We start from the raw sequence: 19,231 nt of genomic DNA on the forward strand, positions 1-19,231 counted from the left end.
TTGACCCACACATCAGGACCTGCGAAAATTGCCTTTTAATAAAAAAAACGAACCCAAAAACTCAAAATTGCGCTCTAGCGCCCCCTAAAAAGAAAAAAAACTAAGCTGCCTGTAACTCCCACTAGGAAGGTCGGAGAGACATGAAACACAAACTTCTATGTAGGTCTGACTTACACCTACCTTTCATAATTGTATATCCTCGGGCAAAAATCAACAGGAAGTTGGCAATTCCCCCTTCAAGACAAAAAAGTACTAAAAACAGTCACTTTTGCCTCTTTGAGATGTAATTTGACCCCCTTAACATGCTTCAAAACTCACCAAACTGAACACACACATCAGGACTGGCTAAAATTGCGATCTAAAAAAAAACCTAACCCCAAATCTAAAAATTGCGCTCTACTGCAATTTTTTAATAAAACGCAAAAAAAACTGCTCCTCGGAAGAAAAAAATGACAAAACTGCCTGTAACTCCCACTGGGAAGGTCGGAGAGACATGAAACAAAAACCTCTATGTAGGTCTCACTTAGACCTACATTTCATAGATTGACAACCCCGAGCAAAAATCAACAGGAAGTTTGCTATTCCCTCTTCAAAACAAATTTTTTGTAAAAACCGGTCACCTTCCTTCAAAAACGATCTCCTCTGAGCGCGTTTGTCGTTTCGGCTTCAAACTAACACAGGAGAGAGATTGAACCCTTGTGATTACAACGACAGAAGCGCTTTTTTTCCTAACTGCTCCGGTTTTGATTTTATGAGCCTTCAAAGAACCGCTGCGCTGATGCTGCTGCGCTGCTGTTTTTTAAGATGGCTGCTTAAAAGCAGGAAGAACCAACATGCCCACACAATGCAGACAAGGTAGGTACACTAGACAAAAGTCTTGGGACACTTCAGACTAAAAGTAGACAAAAGTATTGGGACACTTATGACTAGCACCTGCCAAATACGCGGGCCCGACCAATGCTGCTTGCAGCTTTAATTTGTTAATTGAACTGGTCTGAAAGGTACCTATTATTGTGCAATATTCACATGGCCTTCCTCGGTTGATGCACAGGTGGTCCTCGCGTTTAGAAGCAGTTTCTCTCCTTAATAATGATGTAAGTCGAGTTGTAGCATAGGTCAGATCTCATACCTGAATTACAAATAAATTAACTCCTAAGTCACTCACATTGTAAACAGAACACATAAAAAGACATTTAAAATACACAAATAAAAACATTAAATACAAGAATTGAATGAAAGAATAATAAAAGTGGAAGAATTCCTTCAGTGAACTACTTTTCTGAGATATAAATAAATAAATAAATGATAAATGGGTTATACTTGTATAGCGCTTTTCTACCTTCAAGGTACTCAAAGCGCTTTTGACACTACTTCCACATTTACCCATTCACACACACATTCACACACTGATGGAGGGAGCTGCCATGCAAGGCGCTAACCAGCACCCATCAGGAGCAAGGGTGAAGTGTCTTGCTCAGGACACAACAGACATGACGAGGTTGGTACTAGGTGGGGATTGAACCAGGGACCCTCGGGTCGCGCGCGGCCATTCTTCCACTGCATCACAGTGTCTCTCTAATGTCCTGTCACACAATACATTAATTAGTCAAGTGCTCCAAAGCCAACCAAACTCTTTCAGGTGTTTCTACCTTTTTAAAACATTATCTCAGACTAGTCAGGAAGGAAAACCGACCCGTCACTAGGGATGATGTTTGATAAGAAATTATCGAGTTCGAGCCCATTATCGAATCCTCTTATCGAACCGATTCCGTATCGATTCTCTTATCGAATCCAGATAGCTTGTTGTATATGGAAAAAAACACAATATTTGGTTTAACAAAAGCTCACTTTTATTTTATAATAAAAAAAATAAAATAAAAAAAATATTGACTGTTACCCCCCTGAAAAAATAAAATAAATAAATATTGACTGTTGTTACCCAAAGTATATTAAGTGGGATTTTTCAGAAAAACAAATATATACAGTAACACAAAAACAACCGGTCTCTGTGATCACTATAGGTGTATAAATAATAATATAGTGTTAAATAAAATCAGTCCCTTGGGCACAAAACTGAAAATAATACAGCTCTCCAAAAAGTGCACTTCTGCTGCTATTGGAACATACTAACTACACACACAGGCAGACAGCTAACAAACAATCCAAGACGTCTAATAAAGTGCCAAAGCAGATTAATCCATTTAGGCTCTTTATTGTTGTTGATCTTGCTTTGTCTTTTCCTATCTTTACTTTTGTCTTGCACTGGACTGTTATTTTAATTTTTTTAAAACTGAAATACACACAATGACAAAGCTAAGTGATTCAATTAACATACTGAAATTTAATACACAATATGTAAATATTAGCTTCACACAAATATACAGTACTATCATCAAACAAATACTTCTCAGTGTAGAAACTATTTCGATGGTAGAAATACACGACTGGCAGCCATTTTAAGTCTTCAAAACATCCATTGAAACAGTGCAAAAAATCATTTTCAATAAACATCTTAGTATCAAATTTAACCACTTGCCACCTTAATATTGAGTTACATAAACAAGTTAAACAGTTTACTTACAGACTTATCTTTTCCAAGGCTTGTAAGAGCTAACAACTTGTCTACTTCTCAATTGTCTCATGAACTGACGTCGCCAACCCGGAAGTGCCCAAACTAATGACGCGTAGTATTTTCATATCGCCACAAGGTGTCAGTAAGAGTCTACAATCAAATGGGCATACCTTTGCCGTCCCACAGGGCATTTCCTGTGGGAAGGGATTCGTTCCCAGGGATTCGAATAAAGAACCAACTCTTTTTCTTTACTATAGTGGCCTCGATAACGGGAACCGGTTCTCAAAAAGGGATTTGAGTCCATGGAATCGGTTCTTTTCTTATCGAACAACTGGGAGAACCAGTTTCGAACATCATCCCTACCCTTCACCTCCCAGATATTGGAACGTGACGCACTCAATCATCACTCCAGCTTTAATGAACATTATTACTACTTAGTTTTAATGAGGGTCGATCGTGATAATCAAGAAATAAGGAAGTAATTCACGACTAATATTGGTAGCCGTTTATCCCTCAAGCTTTTTATGGTGTTCAAATCTGAGTAAATCTATGTATCTTTTTACTACACTGTGTTGGATCAATGTGTAATTGGAGACATTTAAATTGAAGAGAAATATAAATATATTTAAAAGTCAATCAAGGATTTCACGGAGCCCCTATAGGTCGTGTGCCCCCGTTGAAGACCACTCATATAGGGCAAACTTGAAACTGTTCCCCTCTATTGCAGCACTATTCCTTTCCGACATCCAACACACACATATTTATCAATGATAACGTGTCACCTGTTAATGATAACACAGAAGCGTGTGTGTGTGTGTGTGTGTGTGTGTGTGTGTGTGTGTGCACTGTAACTCACTGATTGGATCTCCAAATATAATTTTCTATTACAGCTCATCTCTGTAGCCCAGAGGCTGCTTCATTACGGAAATGCAATAACTTCTTTCATTACCGTATTTTTCAAATGGCGCACTGGATCATAAGGCGCACTGCCACTTCCATAGAGAGTCTACTGACAGATGTAATTTAGAACTGTACGTTACTTTGTATTAGAAATGGCAACAGTGTAGGATGAATGCCCCACAACAAGAGGATAGAGAACATGAAAAAGCTTATTAACTACAATGGCGGATGTGCGCAATTTTTCAGGACCTATGCAGACCCCAAATACACATCAGCAAACAAAATGCTAGATGTCTCCTAATAGGTGCCATTTTGTGGTCCTTCAATAATAATACCCATATGTTGACGCACAGAACATCTGACTACAGTAACCGTAATGTGCTGACAATCCATCAAGCGTTGCGGCTTCGTAGATTACCAAAGTTGTACCAAAATATTTTGACAAGTTTATGAGCGCCATGTGTAATGTTCTCTATTCTCAATGAAACTTTTACATTTTAGGCATGTTTGCTAGCATCATTTATTGAACAGGCATCAACTTGCAATCCACACGTATCTCTTGTGTGACTGCCATCTATTTGTCACACGTATCATTACACCATGTACCAAATAAAATTGCTTTGAGGTCGATAAGGACAACCAGAATTAATCCGAACATTAGGCACAAGGGGTTATAAGGCGTACTGTCGAGTTTTGGGGAAATGACAGGGTTTTATGCGCCTTATAGACCGAAAAATATGGTACTTGCGACGTGATTTTTCCAATCTGTTTAGCTCAGATTATAAAATTAAAGGCATTTACCACCAAAAGTAAACATTTTCTGTCCTATCAAAATTGTGTTGTGCATTACAAACTCAAAAGCGATTCAGCTGTTGACGCAAAGGCGAGCTGACCTCTTGCCGTAGCTGCTTGAAAGCTTTGCCTCAGTGTTCGCTCTTAAAAATAACAATGTTGCTACAGCTTGTTTAATATAAATGTTATGGAACGTAAATTAAGTATTGTTGTCGGTTTTTGGATGCATTTGTATAGTGATTTAGCAGCAGAAAGGATTATTTGCATTAGCTGCATTGCTAGCCACCAAGATTTTTGTAAATTCGAATGAAGAAAACGTCAACTTTTGTCTGCTTGTCTCTCATTAAGATTTTGAACGATAGGCAAAATTCCAAAAAAAGTGCAGTTCCCCTTTAAATTATTGTATCTTTCACTGGGAGCAGACAAGGAGGGAAACTAATCCCAGTCTAATTCCATTCAATGGTGAGGTTGGGTTTGTTGTACAATTTAAATGACATACCAGACACCAGGTAAGTCGGGTAAATCAGATCTACCGGTACAATAAAACCTTTGCACACAAACATACTCTCGGTAGCAGAAAAGCTTCGGCAACGAATGAGGGTGAGATTGACAGCTCTGAGCTCATAGAGAACCCTATTTTAAGTTGTTGCCATGCCAGCTTCCCAGCAGTCAGTAACTCCATGTTTCACCACAAGCTCTTGCAGCTCCTTAATGAATAATTCATCACATTTTAAAAAGGGAAGGAGTATCCTTGTTTGCAGCATTTTTGGAAATTTAATTCAACAGTCCTTGCTCTAACGAATGTGTAAAATTGATTCAGACTGTCTTTGAAGATGCAGTTAACAAGCATCCCTGATTGTCTATTGTTAATTGAAGGGTGCAGGAAGACACTCTAGTCTTTGTCTTCTTTGCAATTCTAATTGGATGTGGTTGATAAAGATTCCACAAATAACTTATTGGAAAATCTGACAATTCATGCAAAAGCATTGAAGGATTTCATTTCATAAAAATGTATTGGGAGTCACTTCCTTGTGGTCTTTCGTAATCTGTACTGGTGGTGCTTTATTAAAAAGTTTGAAATTAATTTTGTTTACAGTAGGCCTGGGTGACATTCGATACGTCAATTAACCGAACAATAAATGAAAATAAATGCTGATAACTGCAACGTATATGCTTGTTTACGGGCTTTAAGAGCATTCTCTCTTTGCAACGGTTTCAGAAAAGTGTCTCTTTGTCACTAGCATGCACACAGTGCAACAAGTTAACCCATGACAAACAATAGCTAAAATGGAGAACAAAATGATCGCAAAACCAAATACCACAACACCAATGTGGGAATATTTCAATTTTGAACCTTTGGAATCAGATGAGACTATAAACACAGAGTAGCTAGTTTGCAGAATTTGCGCGAGGATGGTGCCAACAAAAAATTAAACACGAAAAAACTTGGATGCCCACCTGAAGAGCAATCACCCGATTCAGTATTTCCAACTGGTGAAAGACATGCAAATAAATATGCAGAGTCTTTGTCCCAACTCTCTGAGGCATATGGTGAACAAGGTCAGTGCAAATGAAACAGCTCAAAATCCTGATTCTAAATCAAATCATAATTTTCAAATGATGATTAAAAAAAATATGTTTATTATAAGATACATTTTAAAAATATATGTTTTAGGTCGTCTCCATGTAACCAGAAAAAGCTTTTCTAACCTGTAACCTGTTTTGAAAAAGTTTCATTGTAATTATTATACCAATTGATACGTTGCAAGAATCAGTTTTAATCAAGAATCGTGTTAAATCAAATAGTTACCCCAACAAACGGAATAGGATCGAATCGTTAGGTGCCCAAAGATTCACACTCCTAATTGATATAGTCCTAAAAGATAGTCTTCTCGTGTTCTGTTCTTGTTTTGGTAACAAAACAGGTGCAATGTTATTCCCATACATTTCTATTCTATAACCACAGGGTGGTCTGATAAGGTTTACAGTATTTTTTTTTAATGGCTGGAGGATCAGGTCTTATAATGGTATCTTTTCCCTTTACGGATTTATAATGAGTTCTTTGTGACTGAACCACAAACAATCAATAGAGAAGCAACGCCTCAAACAAAAGGTTACAGTGAAATAAGAATGGAAACAGCTAATGTACTTATATACAGGTATTCATGGTGCCTTTGTCACTGAGGAACAATCCAGTTAATCTGCTTAATACCTGCCAAACAATGTGAGCCTTGATAAAACATTGTGGTGAAAACCGATAGATTTCAGTAACATTAAAAGGTATCTTTTGACACAGACTAAGTGTGCAGGCTAATTGCTGGAGCATGGTTTTGTCCTTCTAAACCAGGGGTCTTAAACTCAATTTACTTAGTGGCCTCTGGAGGTAGAGCGATGGTGAGGCTGGGCTGCATAAAGTATTCACTTCAGAATCTCATTTTACACAGCAGCTTCAGTGTAGCGACCTTGAACTGTGGTTGGCCTTAAGTAAATGTAATCTTGAATGTAAAAATTGTATATTTTGATATGGTTGAGTTCCCAGGAGATGGTCAGAGACACCACCGCTTGCTTAAAAGGAAGTTGCTCAATGTTTGTTTGTTGTGCTGCCATTTTTGTTAAAACCGTTATTGTATTTAGTGTCTATTGGAATTTAATATTGCCATAACACAGGTGAAACTCAGAACATGTGAATATTGTGCAAAAGTTCATGCTTGTTCGTGTAACTCGCAGGGTTCAGTCACTGCTTTTTCTGTTCCGCACAGGACTCGAACCTCAGTCGCCGTCATGGGAAACGAGTGTGCTAGTTACGAAGCTATCAACCCGATAGCCAGCACTGCTCGAGGTTTTCAGGAAGTGAGGTTTACAAACGTATACATGGCCCAGCCACACTGGCTAACCAACTTCAAATGAGACAAGCGGTAGAAAATGGATGGATGTGAAACTAATAAGTGATATTAACTCATTACATGCAAAGTGAGATATGTTTATCTGTTATAATTGTGATGACCGTGGCTTAGTTTTTGAAAAACACACATTTACTGAGATTTTCAATTCAAGGTTTTTCATAAGCTGTCAGCCATAACCATCGAAATTATATCAAAAGAAGGCTTGAAATATTTTGAGTAGCAAGTCATAAATTAGTTTCACCTTGTATATCTAATTGCTAGAATAAATAAACCTTTGCACGATATTCTAATTATTTGAGTTTCACCTGTATACTGTATTTAACTAATAGTAGCCCTGGATGCCGGAAAATTTGAGACCCTTGTTTTAAACAGTTAAAAAGAAAAAAACTAAGCTTGTGGATTTCTTACCTCTCCATTTGCTCTCATTGTCCGTTTTTCCCCCACTAAATGTAATGCTGTCTGCCCACCCACTCATGGAGAGAGAGAGAGAGAGCAAGAGAGCAAAAGAGAGCGAGGAGAGGCGCCAGTACAGAGAGCCACTGTTATTCAGTGGCGCTTCACTGCCAGACAGCACTCAGCCATCGACCACTACACTCTCACACATACTCGCGCTCACTACACAAGACCCAAAAACGCATCACCGCTTCAGAGATTCCTCCTCAGAGATCCGAAAAAGAAGAAGAAAATAACAAGCCAGCTCTGAGGAGGTTGGGTCGAGGCGGGAGAGGGCAACTGAAGAATGGAATGGAACCTCAGAAGAATGGAAAGTGAACTGAGACACATCAACCCGGACCTGCTCCAGCCCAGCAAGAGCTTCAAGAAGCCCTCGTCAGGCACGATCACCCTAAATGTAGGGGGCTTCCTGTATACCGCTCACCGGACCACTCTTGCCAAGCACCAGGGTTCCTTCCTGGAAGAGTTGGCCAATGGTAAGAAACCTGTCCAGCACATGGATTCAATGGGAAACCCATTTATCGATAGAGATGGTCCAGTTTTTCGACATGTGCTCAACTACCTCCGAACTGGAGAGCTTCAACTACCGGACGATTTCCGGGAGGCGGGGCTCCTTCGAAAAGAGGCAGATTTTTACCGCCTGGTTGAACTTGTAGAAGCCGTGGCCGAGTGGGAAAGTCAGAGGGCAGCCCAGCGGGAGCCGGCATTTTTGGAGATGACAGACAGCCATGACAGGTCCCAAGGGCTCAAGGTGTACTGCAGTGATGCCACATTCCTCGACAAGGTAAAAGGTCGGCTGGTGCAGATCTCCAAAAGTCGCTTAGATGGCTTTCCGGAAGAATTTGAGGTGTCGTCCAACGTGATCCAGTTCAGACATTTCATCAAGTCAGAGCCCGGCTCACGGCTAGTGCTGAAGGAGGACAGCACATTCCTGTGCACACTTGACTGCCTGAAACTAGAGACGGTGATGCTCGCCCTGAGATCCGGCTTCAAGCTGATCACCAGCCTCGACAGCAGCAAAGGCTCCGTTGTGACGGCTGAAGCCCTGCATTTTGTCAAGTAAGCTGGATGAGAGACGGGAGAAAGAGAGGTGCGAGGGCAAAAGGAAAAAAGAAGCAGTGCCTGATTTCATATCCACCATTCCAACATTTGATATTGGCTTGAGGGCCTCGTAGTGTGTGCTGAGCCGTGATTTGTCATAGTGGAAAAAGAAAAGAACAGGCCAAATGTGCTTTCTTGTGGTGTTTATGTAATTATTGCACAATGCTGGCTCACAATCAAAGCATTTAATTAGTCTGGGGGGGATTCTAGTTCCATTAGCTACAGGGAGTCTATTTTGATAAACATTTTTGCACTGCCAGTACTGTTGCATTTCATTGATCCAGGCCAGTTTGACTTCTCAAAATTTGGCTGAACTATTAGGTGCTGAAAGATTCACACCCCTAACAATTTGAACCGATTCAGATTCCTGCGGTGGCGATTCAATACAATTCTCGATTCAAATCCATCCATCCATTTTCTACCGCTTGTCCCTCTCGGGGTCGCGGGAGCCTATCCCAGCCGCATCAATTCTCGAGATGTATTATTTGGTATAAAAATTGTAATGAAACTTTTTCAAAACAGGTTACAGGTTAGAAAAACTCCTCCTGGTTGCATGGAGATGGCCTAAAAAGTATTTTTTTTGTTGAAAGTTTTGTAATTTTTTTTAATCGATTTTTGAAAATTAAATCAGTTTAGGATCTGGATGAATCATGATTCAGATTTGAATCTATTTCTTTGTGCACCCCTACTGACTATATTTACAGAGGGTTAGATTAGACCCTGATTGCGCAATACTGTGCACAATGAAGACCGCACAGGGACCCATTTAAAATAAAGGACTGGTGAAAAAATATGGACATCAGTGGTTTTATCACCACAATTTCTGCTTCTGCTGTTCTAATGGCTGCACTTCAAACCAGCCATGATGTGCACCTTTGTGCCATTCAGCTTTTACTACAATGTGTGTGTTACAATACAAAGTGTGTACTTGGTTTAATAGCTCATGCATTATCTTCAAGTAGGAGGACAACCTAATCAGAACCGGCATTTGTTTCACTGCATCGGAGTTTAGTGCAAACAACTGTGACTGTTTAAGGGCTTTGAATCGAGCATGATACATATGTGCACTGAATATATTGTGTGTTGGTGCGGTGTGCCTCTGTGGAAGTCAGTGCATCAACAGTGACTGCAACTTTTCAATGTGAATATTGTATGAATAAAAGGAAACTGAAACCAAGTGCAGGTCTTTTTTCTTCAATTTATATGTAGTGCATGTTGTAATTGTTAAAGCTTTTCACAGTTCATTAGATTCATTCTCTACTGCTAACCCCGTCCGGGGTGACAGGTGAGCTGGAACCTATCCCAGTTACCTTTGGGCCACCCAAGACTGTTTTTTAGTCAAACCCAGAGCACTAGAGATGCGCGGTTTGCGGACACAACCGCGGAGTCCGCGGATTATCCGCGGATCGGGCGGTTGAAATAAAAAAAAATTTGATTTTATCCGCGGGTCGGGTCGGGCGGTTGAAATAAAAAAAATTAGATTTTAAATAGATTCAGGCGGGTGGCAGTTAAACCAATTCGGAAATATATATACATAGTTAAATGTTGTTACCCACATACGAAAAACGAGCAGGCACCTGCAGCATATGCCACAACAGAAGAAGAAAAAAAAAAAGAGATGGACACTTTTACGGAGCGGAGAAGGGACGCCTCGCCGGGGTCCGGGACCGAGGCCCCTTCCCCCGAGAGGGCCCCACCGGGAGCCGTAGCTGAGGCGATCCGCGAGAAGGGCCCGACGCACGTCCAGGGTCACCACCGCACAGACACCCCGCCTCGTCCGCCTTCGCCGCGGCCGGCGTCACGCGCAGCAGGTAAGCAGCTTACCTGCCCGCCACCCCCGTGGCCGGGGGCTCGTAACAGGGGTCACTCCGCGCGCTCCGCCAGCGCAGCTTACCTGCCCGCCACCCCTGTTGCCGGGGGCGCGTAACAGGGGTCACTCTGCGCGCAGTGCGCTCACGAATGGGGTGGGGCTCACCCTGGTTGATATAGACAGCAGGACGGTGGCCATGGAAGTCGGAACCCGCTAAGGAGTGAGTAACAACCCACCTGCCGAATCAACTAGCCCTGAAAATGGATGGCGCTGGAGCGTCGGGCCCATACCCGGCCGTCGCCGGCAGCGAGACGCGCTTGGAGGTGCGCTCAGCGCGGCTCCCATATGATTGCGCACTGGTGTGCGTCTGGGCCGTGACAGCGTGGCACACGAATGTCTGTGCTGCATTGGATCAGTCTCCTTTCTTTAACAGGCAAAAGCTCTATAACCTCACTAATGCCTTGCATCGTCGATATTAGATATATAACAACGGGCGGGTGCGGTTCTGATTAAATGTTAGATCGGGTGGATGGCGGATGGTTGACGACTTTCTGATGCGGTTGCGGATGAAATAATTGCCTATCCGCGCATCTCTACCGAGCACATAGACGACCATTCACAAACCCTTTCAAATCATGCAATTTCGTTTCCAATTGAATATTATAATTGTACATTTTTTTTTACAAACATTAAAGCATAACTTTAAGTAAGGAAATATGGATCAAGACTGGAAAAGCATCACATACAGTACAGGCCAAACATTTGGACACGCACCTCATTTCAATGCGTTTTCTTTATTTTCATGACTAGATTGTCACTGAAAGCATCAAAACTATGACACCTGTGAAGTGAAAAGCATTTCAGGCGACTACCTCTTGAAGCTCATCGAGAGAATGCCAAGAGTGTGCAAAGCAGTAATCAGAGCAAAGGGCGGCTATTTTGAAGAAACTAGAATATAAAACATGTTTTCAATTATTTCACCTTTTTTGTGTTCATTCATAGGTTTGATGTCTTCAGTGACAATCTACAATATAAATAGTCATGAAAATAAAGAAAACACATTGAATGAGAAGGTGTGTCCAAACTTTTGGCCTGTACTCTATTTACCAAATGTGTTGACTGAAAGCTAACACGAAAACATTTAATGTAATGTCAATGTAACTATGCTCAAATAACTGCCAAGTCATTTGGGTGTGCATCATGTCAATTACGTCTATAGCCTTACAAATCTCCCCTTCATAATTTTAGACTATGTTTACACTGCGGGCCAAAGTGGCCCAAAATCGGATTTTTTGGAGATCTGATTTTCTTCCAGCTGAGTCGTAAAATGTAAATGTGCACAGGCCCCGATGTGGCCTCGACGTCACTTGCATGCGCACTCCGATTATGTGAAAACAAAAGAAGTTGACCGGGAGGAAGTCGCTACTACTACAAAATAAAAGTTCCAACACTTTAAAATGAGTAACTTTTACGTGAAAGTAAATTAAAGTAAAATAATGCATGAATGGGTGTATACAGTGTAATATATTTGGGACGGTTGTAATCTTTTTATGGCCGTTTGGTAGAGGAGTCACAGACATCAGCGTGGATCTACAGGAGCTTTATTTTTCAACTCACATGTAAGCAAATGTGCCACAGCTTCAATTCCAGTCTTTCAACAATCGCTATTTCAAAATCAAAATACATATAGCCCATTTGCTCACTATTGACAAGCGATGCACCAAAAATGTGGTCGTCTTCAATAGATTTTTGGTCACTGAAACCGTATGTTGGAGGAAATATCGACTTCCGGCGCACACGAATGACTTAGCTCGCCCAAAGCTGACAAAAAAAGTCACATACGGGTCTCATTCAGGTCGCATTGCGTTTAGACTGAAGTCACAATTGAAAAGATCAGATTCCAATCGGATTCAGGATTACCTCCTGATGTGGCCTGAATCTGATGCCAAAAGATCAGATTTGAAGCATTTTGAAGCATTTAGACTGGCAAAAAAAAAATCTCATCTGTGTCTCTTGAGGGCAAAAAAATCATATCTGATGTGCAGTGTAAACGGAGCCTTAGATGTCATTTTGTCAAAAATGGTAGGACAATTGTAATTAACTACGTTTACACTGCAGGCCAAAATGAAAATACGATATTTTTTCCAGTTGCTTGTTTGGATTACGGTACAAGTAAAATGTTATCTTTATCAGACTCCAGTCAAAACGCGCTCTGGCCCCAATGTGGCCCGGACGTCACTTGCATGCGCAGTTCGATAAATAGAGAAAACAAACGAAGTTCACCAGGTTCCGTAAATAAACAAGGATATTTTTTTTTCATGTATATATTCATTTCACACCATATTCATTGCACTTCTAAATTTTTTATATATTTGCACATTGTTTTTCTAGCATGCACACATCGCACTGTATGGAATGGCCTCAATCTCGTTACCTTGCGTAATGACAATAAAGCTGATTCTGATTCTGATATCCCAATAAAAGTTGCCATTTTTTTTTTTTTCCACGTAAAAACAAATTCAAGTAATACATACTTGCCAACATTTATTTATATGTATATATATATATATATATATATATATATATATATAAATACTTGAATTTCAGTGTTCATTTATTTACACATATACACACACATAACACTCATCTACTCATTGTTGAGTTAAGGGTTGAATTGTCCATCCTTGTTCTATTCTCTGTCACTATTTTTCTAACCATGCTGAACTCTGATGATGCATTGATGTGTGGCACGCACAAAAGTGCTTTCATCAAATGCACTAGATGGCAGTATTGTCCTGTTTAAGAGTGTCACAACATTGCTGTTTACGGCAGACGAACTGCTTTACGGTATACAAAAACGTGACTGCTGTTGTTGTGTGTTGTTGCCGCGCTGGGAGGACGTTAATGAAACTGCCTAACAATAAAACCACATAAGAAACCAAGAACTCGCCCTCCATCATTCTACAGTTATAACGTGATTGGGCAGGTATGCTGGTTATATTGTGGGTTAGCGGACTCAGGTCCTCATGGACCTGAGTCCGCCTGAATTTCGGGAGATTTTCGGGAGAAAATTTGTCCCGGGAGGTTTTCGGGAGAGGCGCTGAATTTCGGGAGTCTCCCGGAAAATCCGGGAGGGTTGGCAAGTATGAAGTAATATAATGTATGAATGGAATGTATACTGTAATATATTTGGGAGGGTTCTAATCTTTTTTTGGCTGTTAAGAAGAGGAGACACAGACAACAGCGTGGATCTACGTTAGCATTGTTTTACAACTCACTTTCGTTAAAAACGTAAGCAAATATGCCACAGCGGACACGTAATTTCCGGTCCTTCGACAAGCACTATTTCTTAGGAATCCGAGTGTATATAATAAGTTTAAATATTTCATATGGCATATTATCATACTTGCCAACCTTGAGACCTCCGATTTTGGGAGGTGGGGGGCGGGGGGCGTGGTTACGATATATATATATATATATATATATATATATATATATATAAATAAATAAATAAATAAAAGAAATACTTGAATTTCAGTGTTCATTTATTTACACATATACACACACATAACACTCTACTCATTGTTGAGTTAAGGGTTGAATTGTCCCTCCTTGTTCTATTCTCTGTCACTATTTCAGAACACACACATTATACAAATATACATTATAAAATCAATAAGAAAACGGGAGCTCTAATTTGGGAGTCTGAATTAGGATCAGAAGTTCCTATATAAACATTGCGTACTCACGTCGCCATTTTGTATTGATTACTGCAGCTGTGCACTGGATTCATTCACAAATACAAACAACTCACAAACACTTTAGAGTTAGGCTCCACCATCAGAATGTGTACTTAAACTTATAAAGATCACATGGATATTATTCAGTGAGTTGATTCACCAAAACTAACCTGTTATACAGGAGGAAAAAGCACACAGGACGTTTCAATTGTTCACAGACTGGTCGCGCTCATCAGAATGACAAGACACTTCCGGTCTGCAGGTGATAGCATTCAATTGGGAAGAAACGCCCTACTGCCCCCTACTGACCAATGTGAATACTGATAAATGTGTAATGACAGCTCCAAAAACGAATTCAAACCACAAAATGTACTAAATAAATCAACACAAAAATGTGACACATTATGGGTGGGTCACATGTGCATGTACAACAGGCTGTCAACACGTCACTCAGGTCCGCATGGAGCTGGAGGGGGCGTGGCCTCCAGCTCCGCCAGAATTTCGGGAGATTTTCGGGAGAAAATTTGTCCCGGGAGGTTTTCGGGAGAGGCGCTGAATTTCGGGAGTCTCCCGGAAAATCCGGGAGGGTTGGCAAGTATGCATATTATTTACGCATTGTTGACTAGTGAAATTTCAGCCCACGAAAAAAAGACTTCCATCACTGAAACCGGATGTTGTGATGACGTATCCACTTCTGTTGGCGGGCCGTGTCTTTTCCAGCGCACACGAATGACAGCTCGACCAAACATGACGTAAAACTCACTAATAGATCAGAGTCCAAACGGATTCAGGCTACCTCCCGATGTGGCGCAAATGTGATGTGGAAATACCAGATTTGAAGCACCAAGGGCAAAAAATAAAAAATATTCAGATTTGGTTTCCAGTGTAAACAAAGCCATAGTCATCAAATACATGCGACTCAGGTTTTTAACAATTAAACTGGCAATCATGTGTTTTCTCTGTTAATTATTGCCAGGTGAGTCATGCTTAAGGACACACTTACGACCTGCTTTGAAACATAGAAATACAGTAATAAGTCACATTGACTTGTCTCTACCACAGTGCAACTCAGTCTGCTAAAGTCCTTTGGGAGAGCATGCTGAAAGTAGGCCAATCATCCTCTTCCCTCAAGGAGAAACACTTTTTATCCGACCATTTCACTATAATGTGGGCCATTTTCATCTTAGTAGTACAATTATCCTAAGTAGTACAATGCAATTCAAAAATCTGGAAAATTACACTGTTTCCTATCAACTATTGAGCAAATCAGGCAAATATAATGGATCATTTGTTACTTTCAAAATCCATCCTGACCCCTTGTTGTTACACTTAGCAGCTGTGTGTCAGAAAACCGTTTACTCCATAACACAGCAAAACGATGATTGCCTTGTAAGTAGAGGTGGGTAGAGTAGCCAGAAATTGTACTCAAGTAAGAGTACTGTTACTTTAGAGATTTATTACTCAAGTAAAAGTAATGAGTAGTCACCCAAATATTTACTTGAGTAAAAGTAAAAAGTATGTTGTGAAAAAACTACTCAAGTACTTAGTAACTGATGAGTAACATACACACACATATCATATATACATATATATATATACATATCATATATACATATATATATATATATATATATATATATATATATACATATATACACATACATTGATATATACAGTATATCATTTATATTTATTTATTTTGTCGTTTTTGTTTACATGTTAAAGGTGTTTTAATGAATATACATGCATGTTTAACACATATAGATTCCTTTCTTTCATGAAGACAAGAATATAAGTTGGTGTATTACCTGATTCTGATGACTTGCATTGATTGTAATCAGACAGCAGTGCTTAACGTCCACGTTTTCAAATGCAGGAGAAAAAAAGTTCCTCCTTTCTGTCTAATACCACATGAAAGTGGTTGGTTTTTGGTATCTTATTTGTCCAGCTTCCATATTCGTTTTCACACACTTTACAAGAAATACATTGGCGGCAAATTCCGTAGCTTGCTAGCTTGTTTGCGCTGGCTTTCGGAGACTCTTGTTTTGAAAGCGCAGGCGCGATGGAGCGGCACTTTTATTGTGAAGACAGGAACTGTGCAGTCAGTCTTTAGGCTTGTGACGGGATGTACGTTTGAAATAAAAAAGGGTCTTTTTTCCTTCACACTTTTGATTGATTGATTGAAACTTGTATTAATAGATTGCACAGTACAGTACATATTCCGTACAATTGACCACTAAATGGTAACACCCCAATAAGTTTTTCAACTTGTTTAAGTCAGGTCATGTGACCGCCTGGCTCTGTTTGATTGGTCCAACGTCACCAGTGACTGCATCTGATTGGTGGAACGGAGTCAAACGTCACTAGTGACTGCATTTTATTGGTGGAACGGAGTGAAACGTCACCAGTAACGCAGGCACTTTGAAGGTCTGTCTGACAGACCAAAACAAACAAAGCGTGCATTAACAGATCGATAAAAATTAGTAGCGAGTAGAATGTAGATAAAAGTAGCGGAGTAAAAGTAGCGTTTCTTCCCTATAAATATACTCAAGTAAAAGTAAAAGTATGTTGCATTAAAACTACTCTTAGAAGTACAATTTATCCCAAAAGTTACTCAAGTAGATGTAACGGGGTAAATGTAGCGCGTTACTACCCACCTCTGCTTGTAAGTCACAATATGTGAATTGGCGATGGCATTACATCATGACAGTGGAAAAGCAAAATGGCTGTCTATGAGAACATTTGTAGGCGTTCGCAATCGACTTTCGTCTTTTTAATGAATGGGGAAGGAGGAGTGGTTCTTGCCACCCTCCTCAAAGTTGCTAAGTGCCAGTAAAAACGGTACAGACCCCCTCAGGTCATGACAGAGGTATCATTCAACCATGTATCATCCCAAAAGTTAACATATTTTATAAAGGTTGAAAAGTGACTTAATGCTGTTTTAAAGGATCAACAATAATGAAACTATTTCATTCACGACTGCAAAGAGAGGTAGATATCAGGAGTGCAACAATTCATATTAACGATTCAAGGATGATATTAGTTGATTTAGAACATTACGATCCAACATGATTCAGTGAGTTGTAATCAATTCAGTAACTTTTGAGCAAAAAAAAAAAATCTTAGTATGAGTGTGAAATAAATAGTGTATAATGGACACTGCAGGTGACGTTTCCTATATTCCTGTAAGGGAATTATGTGCAAATAAATTATGGATACAAACAAGCAAGTAAACAATTAATGGCCAAGGCATTAACATCTAATTTGAATAAACACTTTAGGTTGAATTAACATAAGGAAACATTTTCTACACTTATTTTCAGTATTCAAGAAATGCTCAATTCAACCACAGTAACCAGCATTTTTGCTGTTTTTCAACATAAAAGCAACAATATTAATATTAAAAATGAAGTGCAATCAACACCACTTCAGGTTGAAATAAAAGTAGATGGTTAGCTGTAGGGATGTCCCGATCCGATGTTTGGATCGGATCGGCCGCCGATATTTGAAAAAAAATGCGTAACGGCAAGGCATGGGAAAATGCCGATCCAGATCCAGTTTAGTTTTCCAACGCACCGATTTAAATAATACATTCCACTTTTCTGCTGCTCCCTAATTTCCGTTCCGCATTTTCCAGCACACCTTCAACACATCCACAGGTCTGGGGATTCTCACGCAGGTACTTTTAGCTGCTGGCATTACACGACAAGCTCTTCTCACTCTTTCCTGTGTCTCCCTCTTACAGACAGCGAGCGCACCTTCTTACACACGTCACATACTGTCACGTCGTACGTCACATACTGTCACGTCATACGTCACATACGTATACGCCCTCTCCCAGCAGAGAGCGAGGTAGCGGCATGGCTAACGTTAGCTGTGATGCTAGCGCAACCGCTAAGGTGCGCGCCTGCTCAAGCGTCCTCTGCGCACGGCAAATCTATGCCACGCACAAAATCAAATAAAAAAATAAGCGCATAACAATTTTCGACACACGGACACGACAGAGAAAACAGTTTTCGTCATCATTGTTCAAATATTGTAACGTCTGTCGAGACGCTTATCTCCATTCGGTGCCACACGCACACACCATCAAAATGCCGGGGCAAACATTTCCACATCAACACCGTATGAAAAAAATAGTGATTTTTTTTTGTTGTGATTTCCCTCTCTGCATGAAAGTTTAAAAGTAGCATATATTAATGCAGTATGAAGAAGAATGTTTTAATGTAGACACATAGAATCATCATACTGCTGTGATTATATGCATCAAGTGTTCATTCAAGGCTAAGGCAACATATCGAGATATATATCGTGTATCGCAATATGGCCTTAAAATATCGCAATATTAAAAAAAGGCCATATCGCCCAGCCCTAGTTCAATGATGCCATTTCTGTTTGTCATGTATAATTTTGTCTATTTTGTGTTCATCCTTGAATAAACAGGTCAGTTTCTTGTTACCAACTATTGTGTATTATTCAAACTCACCTAATTCAGCTTGCTAGTTGTTATCAAGAGTACTAAAACCCTTTTCAACATGAATCTGACAACTAAGTAGGCTAAATAACTTTAAACTTTAATACATGCTCGGATAGGCCAGTATCGGTATCGGTCAGTATCGGTATCGGATCGGAAGTGCAAAAACAGTATCGGATCGGAAGTGCAAAAACCTGGATCGGGACATCCCTAGTTGCCTGCTAGTTTTGCTGATGTCTTTCAACATAGAAATAATACCAACATACAATTGTATAAAAATATAAGTTTACACTAATCTTATGGTTTGACCTGTCAAGCCTTCAACACATTTTGTTTAGATCATATTTTAATTGATATTTCACTTAAAAAAAAAAAAAAAAACCCACATAAGTGATATTTTGATGAGAAAAGGAATGTTAAAAAAACGCAGAATTCCACGTTTTCGTGGGAATTTTACATGCCTGCACTGGAGATGTGTCCCAAGTA

The 19,231-nt window shown here is 39.9% G+C and overlaps 2 protein-coding genes across 2 annotated transcripts in view; one reads left to right on the forward strand and one right to left on the reverse strand.

Moving 5' to 3' along the window:
• The window catches only part of LOC133574051 (general transcription factor IIF subunit 2-like), an 88,050-nt gene that overhangs the window by 29,805 nt on the left and 39,014 nt on the right, over positions 1-19,231 (reverse strand). The window lies entirely within an intron of this gene.
• kctd4 (potassium channel tetramerization domain containing 4) lies at positions 7,703-9,888 on the forward strand. The gene has a single exon (XM_061926074.1). It carries the CDS (start codon positions 7,907-7,909, stop codon positions 8,681-8,683), a length of 777 nt encoding a protein of 258 aa, XP_061782058.1. The 5' UTR covers positions 7,703-7,906; the 3' UTR covers positions 8,684-9,888.

Source organism: Nerophis lumbriciformis, linkage group LG31 (assembly GCF_033978685.3).
Source record: "Nerophis lumbriciformis linkage group LG31, RoL_Nlum_v2.1, whole genome shotgun sequence".
Lineage (NCBI taxonomy): Eukaryota > Metazoa > Chordata > Actinopteri > Syngnathiformes > Syngnathidae > Nerophis > Nerophis lumbriciformis.

Coding starts and splice junctions, on each gene's coding strand:
- kctd4 (XM_061926074.1), top strand. CDS start 7,907: ATGGAATGGAACCTCAGAAGAATGGAAAGTGAACTGAGACACATCAAC.